The following is an 18,739-nucleotide window of genomic DNA, read 5'->3' as shown; positions in this document are numbered from 1 at the left end:
AAATACTCCATACAAAGACAGTGTCATCCCACCAGAGGGAGTTGTGACCTCGGCCGACCTGCATCGAGTTTGTCATGAGATAAAAGGTAAGTCCTACTTCTGCCAATGCTTCTGCTTCTTATGGATTTGGAAACCAAGAAGAGCTTCCTTTTCCTTCAACAGGTCATGGGAAGATTTTGTATTATCTCTGACAAATGGCATGTTTTCCCTAGAGATGTGCAGTTCCCTTTATGAACTGTTCACTTTCCAGTCACTACAACTGCATATCCCCAATGATGAAGACAGTAAATATTATTTTCTATAAAGCATGAATTTTGTATAGTGTCTATTGTTCCATGATCAAATGTGCTTTTGGAATTATCTTACCTGACCCAATAAAGCCCTTAGTACCGAAAATTATGACACCTTGTGTGTCTCACCATTACTTTTTTTTTAATGCTACAAAACACGTACATGTGTAAATATGCTGACAAGGGAAGCTGGAAAAATGAGCTGTACCTAGACATGGACCTGTTGGAGCTGATCCAGAGGAGGGCCACAAAGACGATCAGAGGGCTGGAACACCTCTGCTGTGAGGACAGGCTGAGAGAGTTGGGGGTGTTCAGCCTGGAGAAGAGAAGGCTCCAGGGACACCTTAGAGACCCTTCCAGTGTCTGAAGGGGGCCTACAGGAAAGTTGGAGAGGGACTTTTTACAAGGGCATGTAGTGGTAGGACGAGGGGTAATGGCTTCATACTGGAAGAGGGGAGATTAGATTAGATATCAGGAAGACATTTTTCACTATGATGGTGGTGAGACCCTGGCGCGGGTTGCCCAGAGAAGGTGTGGCTGCCCCATCCCTGGAGGTGTTAAAGGCCAGGTTGGACGGGGCTTTGAGCAACCTGGTCTAGTGGGAGGTGTCCCTGCCCAGGGCAGGGGGGTTGGAACTAGATGATTTTTAAGGACCCTTCCAACCTAAACCTTTCTATGATTCTATGATCTGTCAAACTACCTGGTGATGATATGCAGTGAAGTGAAGGTCTGGAGCTTGAACACCTCCAGGTCTCTGCTCCAACAGGATTTGGAGCTTGTGTCCGTAGCCATTCATCAGTGGATTTCTGCCCTGGGACTTACAGGCTGTGGTGGACTATCCATACAGGATTTCTGGAAGAAGAACATGGATGAGCATCTGAGGAGCTTCTTGCTCTTCTGCTGGGAGAAACTCTTTGGCTTCTTTTCTGGGAAAAACTTCATTGTGAAGGACTATGTTAATTTTGCATGTAATACAGCCTAATTGAAGATTCCCATTCACATAGAAATGTGTCAGTTAAGACACAGGGACCTCCTAGAAAGTCTCTGCAGCCTTAGGAAAGCTCATTTCATCCATGACCAGGCTACATATGCATATGCCTGCCAAAGAGCGTGCCTTTGGGTGATGCATCAGGCAAGAGTTGGAGCACCCTGCACTCCATTTCCACTATCCTACAACTTAACCACTTGTGTGCCTGCGATGACCCCCTACCGTGATTGGTTTTGGATGTCAGTCCACTTGTGTCACTCAGAGAAGAGAGGAATCACAAGTTGATGTAGAAAAAGGGGTAGAGACCTACTAATGCAGTCTGGGAATTAATGAGTTGGTGGACAACAAAAGCACAGTGTTGAAGTAATGGATGATCTGGACACACCCCAGCCAAACATTATCCCTCACTGTTTGTCCAGGGCCTTTCTTCAGTGCTGGCTAAATGTTTCACCACACCCCAGTACCTTCCTGATATCATCCTCATCAGAGATTGATAATGGGCTGTTGTTTGCAGAGAGACATTTCTAAAGGTTTGGCAAGAGCTTAATGGGTTTTTCCTCCCCCATCCCTGTTCCATCTTGCAGATCTCACAGGTGAGTTCTCACTGTCTCCATCTACACAAGGATATCATCCATGAGACATTACATGACATAACAGCTACAACACAGAGCATCTCATTGCTGGTCTCGTGCAGGACAACAGAGATGGGAGTGACACCATGCTGGTCAGGATGGCCCTCCAGGTGCTCAGAGGAAAAAAAAAATAAACAGATTGCATGGGTACAGTTATGTTCTTGAACAGCTCCTTACCGGCAACTTTCTGCTTCACACCCCAATTTGGCTTTGGCCCTTATTCGTTATCATTGAAACACACCCCCTGGAAGAGGCTGACTAGGAATCCAAGCTATCTATTCCTTTGAGGATTAAACCCCTCTGAGCAGAATGAGAGAGGGTTTTTGCTATCACTGCTGGAGGTCTATGCAACAGGAGCCCCAGACCCTCACCCAAAGCAAGGTGCTCATGGAAAAAGATGTGGCACTGTTGATTTCTCACAAGATATGCTTCACAAATGAGGAACCCACCTTGTTCCTGCAGAGCTGGTTTGTACTTGACAAAGATTTGCTTTGCTTTAGTCCTTAGTTGGAAGGTTTCCAAGAGCTGTAATGAATAACGACAGGTCTGTTCTCCAACAGAGAGTGCCTGAGGCACCTCACCAGACTCGTGCTGAGACAACAGGGAGGAATTCACATGTTGTTCACCTTGGCATGAAAACATTTATTTCTTTCAGCACCTGAAATGACCCTTTCCGCTGCAGTTCTACTCTCAGGAACTTAAGGCAGCAGGAAGATACCTCAAGCATATCAAGAGGAAAGGCCATCTCATACGAAAGAATGATGAGCTTTTGGGTAAATGTGTGAGTATTTCTCTAAAAGAAACGTAGGTGAGGTAGAGACATTTAAAGCAAAGTCAGCAGCAGAACTAGTGGGAAAATGAATTTCAAACAAAAGAGCACACTAAGAGGTGTTAATCCTTCAGAAACTGCCATTAACAGTTGAAGAGACTAAAAGTTATGTATTTGAAGTGAGAACTAAAGTCAGTAATTGACTTTTTAAAAAAGATGAGCAATTAGTTTAATAGGTAACTTCCTCAAGTGGTAGAGAAGATCGAGTATTAAGACAATATTATTTGCCTGCATAGTAATCTATTACATTATTTTGCACATAAGAAGATGACTGTACCTGAACTCAGAAGAAAGACGTCAGTCAACAAAACCTGTCCACAAATATCACTCAACAAATGTTTTACAACTGAAAAAGCAAATGAACTTTATAGCCCTAAAAACCCCCCACCCATAGCTATTGATACCAAACTTAAACAAATCACAAGAGTTGGGCCATTGTTGGTCCTTGGCAAAGTTGTACTGTTGCCTTATCTCAGGCAGCAATTAGACAGCCTCATCAAAATCTAGTCATTAGCAAACAGCACATACCTCTAACGGTCATAGATGTGGTGATCAGTTCCTGTGCCTTTCATCACCCTTACAAACTGATGTTTATAGAGAAAATCCTTTCCTACTTTGCCTGAGGGATATAAGTAGTCTGCAATGACTGATGTCAAACAAAAACATGCATACATTAGAACATGACGTTTTAATATGAAGGATCAAGCATTTTGCACTAATCAAACTTCTCTCTATGTGTAAAGAAAAGATTTGTAAACAAATGAATGTCTACTTAAAGCTATTCTTGCAATTACACTATAGAACTTAACTCTTTCATGAGCTATTTAATGCCTCAAACTTCCAAAGTTGCAGAACAAGTAAAAGTCTTGACTATTGCACAGCATGCCCAATTTCAGGTAGCTAATGAAATAAATTTACAGCCATTTGTTCCTAACAAAAATGGTTTTTGTTTGTTTTGGGGTTTTTTTTTGTGTGTTTGGTTTGTTTTTTTTTAAACAGTCCCAGAAGCTGCCATGATTTTTCCATGCAAGGGTCCAGTTTGACACAGGTCAAATATCACCAGTGCTAACCCCTTTCTACTACACACAGGAGAAAAATATTGCCCTTGGTAGACAGCAACAGTTTGGTACAGTGCCGCGGTGTGCCTGGCTCTCTTGCCTGAGAGCATGGCTGAGCTGCCAGGCAGCTCACAAGCAAAAGACAAGCAAGGGAAGAAAGGGGAAAGCAGACAGATGCAAAATTGCTGAGATAGGAATGGTAGGGAAACCACCGCACAATTAGAGCTGGTTTGACTCGCGTGTGTCCTTAGCAGGGCTGTGTCACAACACTTAAGGATTTAATGGCATTCCTATCTCATTAGCCCAATGACTCACTTTCAAACATGTTCTCTCAAGGTGTTAAATGTAACTATAAATATTTCTAGAAAAAAAGGCCCTTTATTACACTATGCACAATTACCAGGTCTGAAAAACAAAGATCATTCCACTTCCTTTAAAATACAGGCAGGTATGAATCCAATTTTTGCAATATTTTGTGAGCTATTATTTAATTTCATTTCCTTCTTTATCATGAGCAAACAAGGGGAACATACCTTATACAGACAGACAAGAATTTACTGATAACTTAATTCATGTTTTAACAGTCCAAGGATTATTGGCAACAATTATTGACCTACTCAATAATTGGCAAAAAATATAGACCAACAATTGTTGTCAATATTGGCAACAAAGATAGACAAAAGATTATTGGTCTAATTGCAATTATATTAACACATATAGCCCTTATTATATGATTATCACAGGAAAAGTAATAGTTACAAGAGGTACACATAAACTACCTAGAACCTGCTCTTTTTTTCTGGGGTTACAACTCAGTCCTTAATATCTTGCTGTCAGTCTTCCTTCCTTCCTTCCTGAATGTCACCTTAAGTCTTCCTCAGAAACAACAGTGAGGTTCACAACACACGTACATGTTCAGCACCAATAAATTGCACAGCAGCCCCTCAGCCCCAATGAACATACAGTGCTAATATTTCTTAATTTAGAGTCTGGTTGGCGTTTTTTTTGTTGTTTTGTTTGTTTGTTTGTTTGTTTTTAAATGCCTTTCCTATTTGTATATAGCTTAGTTGCATGAATACCACTAGAGAAAAGTTAAGTGAGCATTAGCCAATCACTGTCACAGCTAAACGAAGCTAAAATCTGTTCGTATCAAGGCAAATCCTGTGCCCTACATGGGTGTATTAACACAAAGCCGATAACCTTTTACTACCAAATGAAAGACCCTTATCTACTTGATCTACAAGGCTGGAGTGTGCAACTATCACAGCTGGGTGAAATAAATAGACATGGCAGATCATAGAATCGTTTTGGTTGCAAGAGACCCTTAAGATCATCCAGTCAAATCATTAACCCAGTACTGCCATGTTACCACTAAACCGTGTCCCTCAGCACCACATCTACATGTCTTTTAAACACCTCCAGGGATGGTGACTCCACCACTTCCCTGGGCAGCCTGTTCCAATGTTTGATAACCCTTTTGGTGCAGAAGTTTTTCCTAATATCCATCCTATGGCACAACTTGAGGCCGTTTCCTCTTGTCCTATCTCCTGTTGCTTGGGAGAAGAGACCGACTGCCACCTGGCTACACCCTCCTTTCAGGGAGTTGTAGAGAGCGAGAAGGTCTCCCCTCAGCCTCCTTCTCTCCAGGCTAAACAACCCCACTTCCCTCAGTACTCCTCAGATGTTCTCCAGACCCATCTACTTGTTCTCCAGACCTCTCACCAGCTTCGTTGGCCTTCTCTGGACGTGCCCCAGAATCTCAATGTCTTTGTTGCAGTGCAGTGCCCAAAACTGGACATGGTACTCAAGGTGCGGCTTCACCAGTGCGGAGTACAGGAGGACGATCACTTCCCTAGTCCTGCTGGCCACAGTATTCTTGATACAGGCCAGGCCTGGGCAACTGCTGGCTCCTGTTCAGCTGGCTGTCGACCAACTCCCCAATAAATATTGTTATAAAGATATGTTTTCAACCTCCATTCTGCAGATGCTGAGCTTGTCACAGAGCCCTCGCACTTGGGTGAGCCCGTGAGAGCAGGCTGAGCCTGGCTGCCACTGACAAACATCCCTGTCGGCCTGTGACCATAAGGCCGTTCATTAAATCAGCAAAAGCCACAAAGACGCTGAATGTATACAAACAATAAAGTATTTTGGTGAAAGGTCAGGGTGACCTCAGCAAGAGAAAAGCAGGCTAAGCCAAGGCTGAGCAGCCACCTCAAGCTGGGCTGAAAAGCTGAGAAGCAAAAGGACAAGCGGCAATCCAAGACAGAAGAGTTGAGGAAAAGCAACACCTGCCCTGAAAGTTTGGGATTCCCAAGGAGCCAGGAGGGGTGGCTAAAATGGGAAGGGGTGAAGTTTCTGAATGTTTCAGTCACCCTGAGCTGCGCCACAAGTAGCTGTGCATGGAGGGACACGCTGGGATCTTGTCTAGCTGGAGGGGTTTAGAGCAGAGGCAGAAGAGATCTCGAGCAGCCTTGACAGCACTCCCAGGTGGGGGCAAGGGAGCCCAGACCACCAGAACAAGCAGAAGAGATCATGGATCTGTAGGAAGAGCATTTGTCAGAGCAGCTCCTTACAGATTCAATGAAAGAAAAAAATAGCAGATAGGGTAGCCTGGACAATAAAAACGAATGGTGCAAAATCCCCCTATGGTCAAGTGCCTGGGGGTCTTTATTTTTTATAAAAATAAGAAAGAAGTGTTCTCTCCTTTCATGATGAATACTTTTTAAAAAAAAGGTAGACGATGAGCAAAGTTTCCTCTAATCACAATGCCACAAAAATAAACCCCAACTCCACCCTGCAAAACACAAATACCCACTGGTATGGCTACTAATGCCACTAGAATATCCCCTCCACTTTCCAAGCCAAGCACGGGAACTCTTCAATTGCACAGGACGTGTCCAAGAGTGACATGCACTCAGGGCATGTGTCAGCTCCAGGGCCAGGGGTGCTGTACAAGAGTTTAGGAAAGGGTGTGCAGACAAAACAGCGTCCCGTTGCACCTCTCTTGATCCAGCCTCATAGAGTCTAAACCAGGTGGTGGGTTTGAGAGAAGCAGAGCCAGTTGTGCAAGACGCAGTGGGATTTAGAAGCACAGTGTTGTCCTAGTGTGGAGGGAGGTGTAGTGCAAGATGGCATCTCCCTGGGGACCGCAGCCAAAAGCATTACAGGTAATCAGATTTTTGCAAGATTTAGATTATTATGCCCACACAGTGGCTTCGGGGAATCAAAGAAGGGGAAGGACCTTTGTGGACCTTGGCCAAGAGATGGCTCTGTGGTTTGTGTTCAACAGAGCTCGCGGGAAAGCCTAGCTCCTTCAGCTGCCAAAGTACTGCTTGTAATTAACGACAGCTTCACTTCCTGATAGAGGCAGCCAGAGACACAAAGGGATTGAGCAAGGGATCATCTTCAGCCAGAAAATGACCTGACGTAGAGAAAACCTTCTAGCCCTGTTCCCAATGGAGACTGGGCCACCTTTATTGCACACCTACTCGTGGCCAACACATTCTACCCAATGACCACAAGGTGCCCCCCAAAACCACAGTCAAAATTGTTTCTTCTTCTATAAAGTACAGTCAAATGACCCCATTCACATGTTACGCTCCAGATGTCTGATTGTCCTACTGAAATGTTTGCCTTCAAGATATATGTGGCTCATTCTACACCCAGCACAACAGTCTCTCCCCACAAATCCTGCTGAAATTTGAGGTCTGGGTCAATGCCTCAAGAAGGCCTTGCAAGAGCAAATGCCATGGAGCCTTGGCACAACAGCCCCCACTCCTTCCCCAACCCAAAGTATGGGAAGTGAAAAAGCCAAGGTTAAAGGAGAGTGGGATGTGGGAATGGACATGGAGAGCTGTCAGCGCCCCAAGGATCCTGGCACAGGACTTTTTGACAAAGGGCTGGGCCATGCTCAATGTCTTGCAGAAGCCAAAATACTACTTTGAACTACGTGTATCAATTAAATCATCAGTAGTTATAAAAGGAATGTCTGCTAATCAGATGTAGGCACACTGCAGACACACAGGAAAGGGCGCATTTGTCTAATATGCCACAGTGGATGTCAAGGAGTGTCATATAGTACAAGGGATAGCATTCCATGCAAGAGCCCTCATGCACAGTCCGTTGCTCCAAGCCTCCTTATGTGGTCAAAATTGCACCCTGATCCACTTGGATCTTAATGAATGAATAACTGAATGACAGAGGGAGAGAGAAAGAAAGAGAGGAAGAAAAGAATAAAGGAGGGAAGGAAGCAAGCAAGCAAGGAAGGAAGGAAGGAAGGGAGGAAAAGTGGAAGGAAGAGAGGAATGAAGAGAGAATGAGGGAGGGGGCAAGGAAAGGACTCCAGTGAATTTTAGAAGATTCAGTCTAAATTCAGTTCCTGGAAAAACATTGAGCACAAAGTCAATACTTCTATTTGTAGCCACCTAGAAGATAACATGCCAAGTGTTGTCAATGACCACAGGTTTGTTGGGATTAACTATCAAGTGAGTAATCGACTGTACAAATACAAACCAGGGGTTACTGACCAGACTCCCCACAAGCAGGAAGAACCTGAGGATCAGCATCAAAGTACAACAGGCTGTGGCTCAACAACCTACGGGTATTGCGAAAAAAGCAACCCTCACCTGAGACTTCTGGAACAGGGGGTCCCCCTGCATAAAAGATGCCCCCATCCCCGTCTTCTTTTCCCAGGAGTGCTGAGGTCTCTGCTGCACAGCAGTGGCTGAGTGTGTGCATCACCTCTCAAGAAGGGCATTGGCCAGCTGTTGGCCTGCTGGAGACTGGCCAGAAGGGAGGCGCTAACAGCTATCTAAGCAGAGAAAACAGGACAGAGATGGAGAGATTGAAAATGTCCTCGGTGAGCAAAACTGAAAACTAAGCAACCAGATGAGAATGGTCTTCAAATGCTAATATGGGGAGCTCGTCTGTATTCTCTTCTGTGAAGACAGGCTGCAAGAGCTGGGGTTGTTCAGCCTGGAGAAGAGAAGGCTCCTGGGAGACCTTCTTGTGGCCTTCCAGTACCTAAAGGGGGCTTATAAGAAAGATGGGGACAAACTTTTTAGTAGGGCCTGTTGTGACAGGACAAGGGGTTCTGGTTTTAAACTGAAAGAGGGTAGGTTCAGACTAGCTATAAGAAAGAACTTTTTTGGAATGTGGGTGGTGAAACACTGGAACAGCAATGTGATCGACGTCCCATCCCTGGAAACCTTCAAGATGAGGTTGGGCGGGACTCTGAGCAACCTGATCTAGTTGAAGATGTCCCTGCTCATTGCAGGAGGGGCTGGACTAGATAACCTTTAACGGTCCCTTCCAACCCCAAGTATTCTATGATTCTATGATTCATCTGCTCTCGGTTGGATGCAATGCTCTCCTCCACCACACAAAGCTTTGATACTGAATTTAATACGGGCCTGACTTAAGCTTGGACTGATGCATGTCTTTGAGAAAGCCATGGTCCTCTGTAGCCTGAGATGTGTTTTTATTCAAGCCTCTTTTTCTTCATCTGCCGGAGCAGCTGTTGCAAAGAAGAGCTGCTACCCCTACCCTCACTCACCTTCCCTGCGCCTTGTCACCCACTCCTACCCTCCTTTTCTGCCAGGGATGTTCTCTCCTTGTCTCTCATCTCCAGAGGCTATCTTCACACTCTTCCTTGGCATGGGGAAGACAAAGGAGGGGTTACAAATAGTCCCTGGCTCTAAAGAGCGGAGTAACTTAGAGCTGCACAAACTCTTGACTGTCCAACGCACACTCCCCGGGACGAAAGACATTCCTTGCATCATCAAGATGTGTGCCTTCAGTGGTAAAACCTATTTTTTGTGTGTTCAACTGAGCTCGTTTGCACCCACCTCTGTTTCTAGAGATGATGCTGAGCAATGGTCCTGTGGGCCAACCTTGCCCAGATAGCTTATGCAACTGAAAAGAGGGGGTCGAGGATTTTGCGGTGCAGTGGAGGTTGCATAGCAATTCTCCCAGCAACACATCACCTTCCCTTCAGGATATCCACCTTCTCAGCCAGGCCTGGGGCATCTTCCCCCTTAGACATCTCCAGTACGTGTGTCTGAGTGTGACACCTGGCTGCAACTGCCTCCTAGGAGTGCTTGATGACCTCTGCTGAGCGTATAAGGTATCTAAATGCATTTTCCGGATAGAGAAGCTGCCACGAGGTAGAGCCCAACCATGATAGCAGCATCATATCCCTGCTCAGCTGTGCGACTGTCTGGGTGATTCAGCCTCACAGGGGACCTTGGAGCCTGTCTGTCCCATCCAGGGACAGAGTATCCTGCCACTTTCACATCTGGCTTTGTCAAGACTGGGAGGAGGTCTCACACCAACCAAAAAGTTAACTGGGTTGTGAACACACACACAAACCAACAAAATTTGCAAAGCCTTCCCATCTCTTGGGACAAACTCAGGAGAAAAACGAGAAGAAACTTCCACTTTTGGAAGATGCTGTTTTCAGCAGTGGGAAAAGGTTTCTTAAATCCTCTCCTGCTGCGTCAGCGTCATCGGATCCTACCCATTTTCCCAGATAAACCTGAGCACTGATGCCATGTTTCTGAAGCCAGTCCTGCAAGACAACTTGCAAAACCCTGTCTTCCACCACCGATGTCACTGATAGTCCAGAACCAGCTGTCCTGAGAGGACTTGTTTGCTTAGCAGCTTCCCGAAACAGCCCAGTTTCACAATCCCATGGCTTACGTGATGCTCATGGCACAAGGGCCGCTTCCTGGCAGAGGCTTGGCTTTTCGTACTTGCTGAGATCTGCCATGGGGCACAGAAGGAGGTTTTTGGGGTGAAGGGGAGGAGCCACAACAAGGAGGACATCTCAAATAGCCAGTCCCTTGGGTGCATGTCCTGCCTCCTCCTTGCTCTGCTCTCCCGTGGAGACTAAAAGTGCACGGTATCTTTGCTACCAACATGAGGCTCGTTCTCCTGGCATGTCTCTGGGGTAAGTTTGGTGGGATTTTTTTTCTCTTTGCTTTTGGCTTGGCATCTCTTTGCCAGTGGTTCCTCTCTTCCACTATTGCTTCTTCTACAGCCCGCAGCACAAAGCAAATAGGACATTGTGAGGGACTGAAATGCAATCAGTGTCATCTGATCCGTAGCTGACAACTGAGTGTGGACACTCAGATCCCCTCAGATGTCACTAGACAGCCGCAGGTGGACAGCTGGATGCTGCCCCACCGTGGCACCAACACCTAGACGCCTTGAGAAGTGTCTAATTTGGGAACTGAATCCCAGCCCTCACGAGCACAGACAGCAGCACACAGGTGGGGTTCCTTGCCCCTGTTTCTCTGCTGTGTAGATTCATCAGATCATAGAATGCTTTGGGTTGGAAGGGACCTTTAAAGGTCATCTAGTCCAACCTGCCCTGCAATGAGCAGGGAGGTCTACCTTCAACTAGATCAGGTTGCTCAGCACCCCGTCCCTGGTACATGAATAGGCACTTCAGGCTGACAAGGTGATATGTTTTTCGAATGCAGCTGGAACTTAGAGAGAGAAGGGTTATACAAATTAGGCATCTCTACCCATAAACCTTAAAAGTAGCTTAAAAAAAAAAAGGCAGATGGAAAAATGAATTAGCTGGGCAATAACTGTAATGCTTGTCCTGGTGTCAGCAGTTCTGCCCTTGCCCAAAGCTGTTGGTCAATGCTTGGGATCTTGCCAGACTGCTGCATTTGCGATCAGAAATCATTGTTTGTGTTGAGCTCTTCTTTGCTGTTGACCGTCTACAGTGGGCACAAAGTCCCCTTCTCCTCAGTGTCCAGCTAAAAGAGAACCTGGCAAGTTTTTCTCAGGCTTTCCCTCCCAGGGTTTGCCTCCACTTCTACTTAATCCTCAGAGAAATCTTCTGAATGGGAACAGCCTCTTTGCACAAGGCTCCAGACGCATTCCACCTGGAAGATGCTTCTTTTCACAACCCCATCAGCAGGCCCTTAGCTGTTCCCATGGCATTTCATTGCTGCCATTAATGTTTGCTGGACTGACAGCAGTCCTGAGGTTAATTTCGTCTGGTGTCGCCCTGAAGTTCAGAGATGGCAATGCTTCTTCATGGCTTGGCTCTGACCAAAAGGAAAAACTTTAAGTGTCGTGCTGCTTGCAACTCGTCATATTTCCAGCAGTTTCATTCAGCGGTGTACCTCTTGCCTTATGGTTGATAAGAGCTGGGTGTCACATCCAGTGTCTAGGGAGAGACAAGCACCTCCAGCCCCAATTCAATGCTCTGCTCTGGACACGAGCCCTAGGATGAGATGGGTATCCATCAACCATGACTCAATTCTTTCCACTGGATGTCAGAGGAATCTAGATAATGTAATGTAGTGTAATGTAGTGTAATGTAGTGTAATGTAGCGTAATGGAATGGAATGGAATGGAATGGAATTGAATTGAATTGAATTGAATTGAATTGAATTGAGTTGAATTGAATTGAATTGAATTGAATTGAATCGAATCAAGTTGAATCAAGTTGAATCAAACCTAGCCTAACCTAACCTAACCATGTAATCTAATCTGTCTGGACAATGACTTTCAGGTGACTGAATCCGGATGAAAGAAATCCCAACTGCTCTGTTATGGTATTTTCACATTTTTTTCCATAGACATTGTTTTTTAAGTTTTCTCTCCTTATCTGATCTCTTTATCAAGAAAGTCCCATGGGCATGCACTAGGCAAAAGCCATTGACAGCTGGGTTTGGGAGACAGAGAGCTATGATGGGCTGTAACAGAGCTTGCGGTCTTGTCTCTTGTCTGTGTTTTGCTGTCCTGAATCTCCATGCTCTGCAGAGCTCAGACTAACGTCCTGTATTTCTTCTATTTCAGCTTCCCTTGCAGGAGTCCTGCTGGCAGGTCAGTATTTGCAGTAGAGCGTGGAGCATGAGTCCGCACACACAGCTATCATAAAATGTCATGCAGAATGAGCCTGAGTCTGATCTGGAGATTGAAATATGTTGCTCAGGACCAAGAGACTTTGGCCTGAAACCTGTTTCTGTGCCCTATGCCCTGTGAGGTGTGGCTTGTACCTGCTGGTTATGTCTGGCTGAAACAAGCAGTATTGATCCAAAACATTGACAAAGCAGCTGCCCATTTTAGCAAATTTAAACCAGAACTTGGTATATCTTTGACGCTGGGGTCTCATCACGATGAGATGGGGAAATGCCTGGTGTCCCCTTGGCTCCATGAGCCAGTGCGGAGGTGCTTCAGGGTTTCAGACCCTGATTTTCTCCCACTACAGCACCCTAGATCTGTGCAAAGGGGCAACGGTATCCAGTGAGATTTGATTCTTGCTATTGGATGGAAAACAGTGTTGTGATCAGAGGTTTGGCAACTGGAGTCATGTTTTGAGAGGGATTGTATGTCCCGGTGGCTTCAACAGCAGAACCGAGTAGGTCCTTTCCACTCCTGAGTGCTGACTGTCTGTAGGTCCACAACAGCACCCAGCAGTCACTGCCAATAGCCGAGCAAACCCAGCCCTTCCCTTGTGGAATGGGTAGAAATATTTTGATTCTCTCCTCCCTGCTTTCAGTCCATGTAGCAGCATTTGCTGGGAGATACTGGACTTAACTATGGGGAAACTTGCCCAGAACCTAAATGCTGGGGTAGGTTTTGGGGAGAGCTACACCTCACCCTTTGCTGCTGAAAAAATAAACCCTGTGATTTTTTATCTCAAAACAGACTTATGGACCCACAAACACCTGTGGCTTTTGGCCATTCACAGCTCAAAACCCCATTCCCAACCACAAAGATTTTGGATGCTAGAATACCCTGGGCTTTTTTTCCTCCTGGTTTGGCAATAAAGACAGCGTGTCCAGGGAGGAAGAGCCCTCTTTATCATTCCCTGTCCTCACCCTGAGGTGTCTTCTCTCTCCAGAAGATGTAGACAGAACCAAACTTGAGATCCGCCTGGTGGGTGGTGACAATCAGTGCTCCGGGAGAGTCGAGGTACTTCACAAGGACATCTGGGGGACCGTCTGTGACGACCAGTGGGATTTACGGGAGGCAAAGGTTGTATGCAGGCAGCTGGGCTGTGGGACGGCGCTATCAGCCCCTCGGGAGTCTAAATATGGGGAAGGGAAAGGCCAGATCTGGCTGAGTGACGTGAACTGTAAAGGGACAGAAGCGTCCCTCACCGAATGTGAGGCGAAGCCATGGGGAGACAACTACTGCAACCACGTGGAAGATGCCAGTGTGGAGTGCTCAGGTAAGCCCCAGGTCTTTCTACTTTATGCTACATTGGCCCTTCTGCCTCAAATATGCTACATGGGCCCTCTGCCCATCCAGAGGGACCTTGACAGGCTGGAGAGGTGGGCCCATGCCAACCTCATGAAGTTCAACAAGACCAAGTGCAAGGTCCTCCATCGGGGTTGGGGCAATCCCAAGCACCGATATAAACTGGGCAGTGACTGGCTTGAGAGCAGCCCTGAAGAAAAGGAATTGGGGGTGCTGGTGGATGAGAGGCTCAACATGAGCCATCAGTGTGCATTAGCAGCCCAGAAAGCCAGTCATATCTTGGGCTGCATCAGGAGAAGCGTGGCCAGCAGGTTGAGGGAGGTGATTCTCCCCCTCTACTCCACTCTCGTGAGACCCCACCTGGAGTACTGCATCCAATTCTGGAGCCCCTACTACAAGAAAGATATGGACGTGCTAGAACGTGTCCAGAGAAGGGCCACGAGGATGATCAGAGGGCTGGAGCACCTCTCCTATGAGGACAGACTGAGACAGTTGGTGTTGTTCAGTCTGGAGAAAAGAAGGCTCCGGAGAGACCTTAGAGTGGCCTACCAGTATCTTAGGAGGGCCTACAAGAAAGATGGTGAGGGACTTTTTAGGATGTCGGGTAATGCTAGGACTAGGGGGAATGGATTAAAACTAGAGATGGGTTGATTCAGAGTGGACGTTAGGAAGAAGTTCTTCACCATGAGGGTGGTGAGACACGGGAACAGGCTGCCCAGAGAGGTGGTGGAAGCCCCATCCCTGGAAGTTTTTAAGGCCAGGCTGGATGGGGCTCTGAGCAACCTGATCTACTGGAAGATGTCCCTGCCCATGGCAGGGGGCTTGGAACTAGATGATCTTTAAGGTCCCTTCCAACCCTGATAATTCTATGATTCTATGAAATAAGCCAGGGTGCAATTTCTGACCCATCCATTTAGGAGGTCAGGGATGCAGAATGACTCTGGTGAGCTCCAGCTTCCTACTCCACTTGATCCAGAGAAGTTGCAACACAACACCTGGACCTGGAACAACCTACAGAGCTGGGAGTGGATACAGATAGTCCCCTGCCTCCCCTGACAGCCTCCATCCTGATATTATTTTCCCTTCAACTTTTCTTCTCAAGATAAAAGTTAGGCGTTTGGGAAGTTGACAGGTGTTTGGGATGAGCAGAGGCAGGTTTGGTGCATCATGGAAGTTTCTGCTTTCTCCGTGTGATCAGGGGCACAGAGACTTGTCACAAAACTTCTCCCTTGTTTGCTTTTTCCAGGAACAGAAATACCTGAGCCAGGGCCAATCCGTCTGGTGGGAGGCCCAAACCGATGTGCTGGGAGGGTTGAGGTGCTTCATGAAGACCGGTGGGGCAGCGTGTGCCATGATGACTGGGATCTAAATGACGCCCAAGTCGTGTGCAAGCAACTGGGCTGTGGTGATGCGGTGCTGGCCCCTATTGGAGCCAAGTTTGGACGAGGATTTGAAACCATTTGGCTGGATGACGTGAACTGCACAGGGGTGGAAGCTGCTCTCTCTGAGTGCCCAGCGAGACCATGGGGGGACCACAATTGTTACCACGGGGAAGATGCCAGTGCAATTTGTTCAGGTAATCCTTTTATTCTCCTGCTTTTGCCAGCCACGTGTTAGGCTGTCCTCACAGTCAACATGAGCACAATCTTGGATAGGAACAAGGGCTTCCTACGGAGCACTCTCCTACTGAGTTGGTACTACCCTGATAGTCCTGCTAGTGGCCTGGGGTCCTTACACCATGGAAGAGGGCTTCAGTCTGGGAGATTCTCTCCTCCCTGCTCATTGGGGTGCTCTGTGGCCATTTTTCGTCAGGTTAAGGCTGCCGTTGTGCTTCTTGCTTGGACAGGTGCGTATCAAATGTGGAGAAAGCTATGGGGGAGAGGCTGCTGTGTGCAGGCCCGGGCTGGGATACTCAGGGAATAAGGGGGACACACACCAATGCCCTCTCTGGATGTGTCTGCAGACTCAGGGATCACCGTCTCCACTTCAGTCCGCCTGGTGGGTGGCCCCAGCCGCTGCTCCGGGAGAGTCGAGATACTTCACAATGGTGTCTGGGGGACCGTCTGTGACGACCAGTGGGATTTACGGGAGGCAAAGGTTGTATGCAGGCAGCTGGGCTGTGGGACGGCGCTATCAGCCCCTCGGGAGTCTAAATATGGGGAAGGGAAAGGCCAGATCTGGCTGAGTGATGTGAACTGCACAGGGACAGAAGCGTCCCTCATCGAATGTGAGGCGAAGCCATGGGGAGACAACATCTGCAACCACGTGGAAGATGCCAGTGTGGAGTGCTCAGGTAAATTCCCCTCCATCCCCAATCCTGCATGTGCTGTCCAGCACTGGAACAGGCTGCCCAGGGAAGTGGTTGAGTCACCATCCCTGGAGGTATTTAAAAGACAGTGTAGATGTGGTGCTGAGGGACATGGTTTAGTGGTGGACTTGGCAGTACTAGGTTAAAGGTTGGACCGGATGATCTTAAAGGTCTTTTCCAACCTAAGTGATTCTATGATTCTTTGTCTGCTGGTGGGAACGAGAGAGGAATGCAGCTGATTACCTCCATCACTGGGTGCAGCGCTTGCCCAATGACCCAGGGGTGACATGTGGATGTAGCTGACCCAGGAACAGCATTAAATCCTCTCCTATCTGAGTCTGCTCTGGTCCCATATCTCATCTCTGGGCTGCAGGATGATTAGCATCAACAGACTCCCTGAAGCAGACACACAGTAGAGCCTGCAGCCATCCACGAAGACCAGGAAAGCTTCCGCCTGCCCTTTTACCACAGCCCCTCTTCCTGGCTTTTCCATGTTCCTTCCCACTCTACGGAAGCCCTACCCATATCTCCAGTGTCCTCAGTGACACCTGAGCCTCTGCTGAACAGGCAAGCTTTCCACAGGCAGTAGTGTGTGTAGGATGCTCCCCTAACATTTATTTTCTGGGCATTGGTGCAGAGGTGGACATTCCTGAGGAGGGTCCGATCCGGCTCGTGGATGGCCCGAACAAGTGTGCTGGGAGAGTCGAGGTGCTCCACGATAACCGGTGGGGCAGTGTGTGTGACGACCACTGGGACATGAAGGACGCCAAGGTGGTGTGCAAGCAGGTGGGCTGCGGGTCACCACTGTCAGCTCTGGGAGGCGCCCGCTATGGGCGAGGGTCAGACATCATCTGGCTGGACGATGTTGATTGCAACGGGACGGAAGAGAGCATCTTTGACTGTAAGGCCAGGCCATGGGGTGAACATAACTGCTATCACGGAGAGGACGCTGACGTTGTCTGTGCAGGTAACCACCCCTCACCATGGCATCTGAAGTGATGTGGGGACACTTCTAACAGAGCCAGCAGGCTGGACTGCAGAGGACAGAAGGGGAATCACAGGGCAGAAAGGCTCCCCCCAGCTCAGGGTAATGCTGGTGGAGGCAAGGAAATGGATACAGCAGGGAGCTGTAAGGAATATAGAGCATCTGATTAGGATGAATGCGGTGGGGCCAGCTGGTGGAAGAGGGGCGTAAGCGGAGTAGAGGCAAACACACCGGTGACATTCTGACTATGGGATGGATCCTGATGCGAAAATGCTGACAAGGAGGTTTTGTACAGGGCAAGGCTCCTAAAGGGCAGAAAGAGGGAAGATAGGGTAGTTTCTGGGGCAGGAGGTAACGATGAGCATCTGTGGGGGCAACAGTTGCTGAGTATTGGTACTTGATCATTACTCAGTAATTGTCCGAGTTGGGCTCTCTGAGCTCTTGGGAGCTGAGTTCCTGACTCCTCATGCCCTATTTCTTGGGAGAGAAGCTTGGATGGGCCTGGCATAGGTGAAGGGAGGAATCCCTGTGGGTCTTTGGCTGGTTTTATTATGGAGGAGCAGCGCTGTAGGGGCTTGGATTTCACTTGGGTGCTGCACAAGGTCATGCTGTCAGGACCCTGTGCTGCAGGTTTCTGCATCAAGCAGTGCATTGTGCGTCAGGGTCAGAGTCTGCACTTCATGCAGTCCTGTCCTGGCTCCCACAGGGCCCTGTCCAAAGCTCAGGTGGCGGGTTCCCAACAGCCCCAAATGTATGGACACCCAACATACAGACCTTCTTCAGGACCAGAGTCCTTGTCACTTCTATCAGGCAATTCTGGTGTTAGAGAGTTCCTGGAAGTAAATTTTGCTTTATCTTCCTGCCTTTCTCTGCAGTTAACAAGAACTTGGAAGAACCAGAAGCACCATAAGTGCCAGACTGGCCCCACTGGACCATCCTTATCTTGCTGCAGGCTGAGATGGGCCAGCAAGATTCAGCTGAGAAGGCAAAGGGCAGGGATATTGCAGAACCATCTGTGTGCCATAATGGGATCCAGGGTTTGGCAAAACCATCCTCTCTCATCCTTTGAAGGATCTACAAACTTGGTTATAACTGCACTGATGGAAAACCCAGCTCAACACATTATCCCCACTGAAAAGCAAACATCGCCAGGTATCAATAAAGTTTCCCTAAAACTGAACATCTGGCTGTCTCATAAATTGCTCGTGGATCTCTGCTGCCTGAGCACAAATCTGGCAGGGAGCTGTTGGTCCAACATGATGAATATTTACGTGATGAATGAATACCATGAATATTTTTATCAATGGTATGACAGCACACCGTTTCTCAGGTCTGCAGAGAAACATTTGCCTCCACTAATACTTAGACCAGTAAAAACGGCAGCCATAAAACCCTTGGGTAAGCTATTGAACGTTGCAGAAC

General features: G+C 47.6%; 1 protein-coding gene across 1 annotated transcript; it reads left to right on the top strand.

The window, feature by feature from the left end:
- Window positions 1–10,614: 10,614 nt before the first annotated feature.
- LOC134507752 (scavenger receptor cysteine-rich domain-containing group B protein-like) lies at window positions 10,615–18,497 on the top strand. Its single transcript, XM_063318620.1, has 7 exons — window positions 10,615–10,746; window positions 12,618–12,644; window positions 13,666–13,995; window positions 15,271–15,600; window positions 15,988–16,317; window positions 16,970–17,299; window positions 18,193–18,497. Exons 1-7 carry the CDS (start codon window positions 10,716–10,718, stop codon window positions 18,225–18,227), a joined length of 1,413 nt encoding a protein of 470 aa, XP_063174690.1. The 5' UTR covers window positions 10,615–10,715; the 3' UTR covers window positions 18,228–18,497.
- Window positions 18,498–18,739: the final 242 nt, after the last annotated feature.

Source organism: Chroicocephalus ridibundus, chromosome 27 (genome assembly GCF_963924245.1).
Source record: "Chroicocephalus ridibundus chromosome 27, bChrRid1.1, whole genome shotgun sequence".
Taxonomy (NCBI): Eukaryota; Metazoa; Chordata; class Aves; order Charadriiformes; family Laridae; genus Chroicocephalus; species Chroicocephalus ridibundus.
Note: the sequence above shows the minus strand (reverse complement) of the source record. Positions and strands in the feature narration are given on the sequence as shown.

Bases quoted from the DNA above. Each gene is read 5' to 3' on its own strand.
- LOC134507752 (XM_063318620.1), top strand. From the start codon at position 10,716: ATGAGGCTCGTTCTCCTGGCATGTCTCTGGG. The intron at 13,996-15,270 runs GTAAGCCCCAGG...TGCTTTTTCCAG, and splicing joins TGCCAGTGTGGAGTGCTCAG to GAACAGAAATACCTGAGCCA. The intron at 17,300-18,192 runs GTAACCACCCCT...CTTTCTCTGCAG, and splicing joins CGCTGACGTTGTCTGTGCAG to TTAACAAGAACTTGGAAGAA.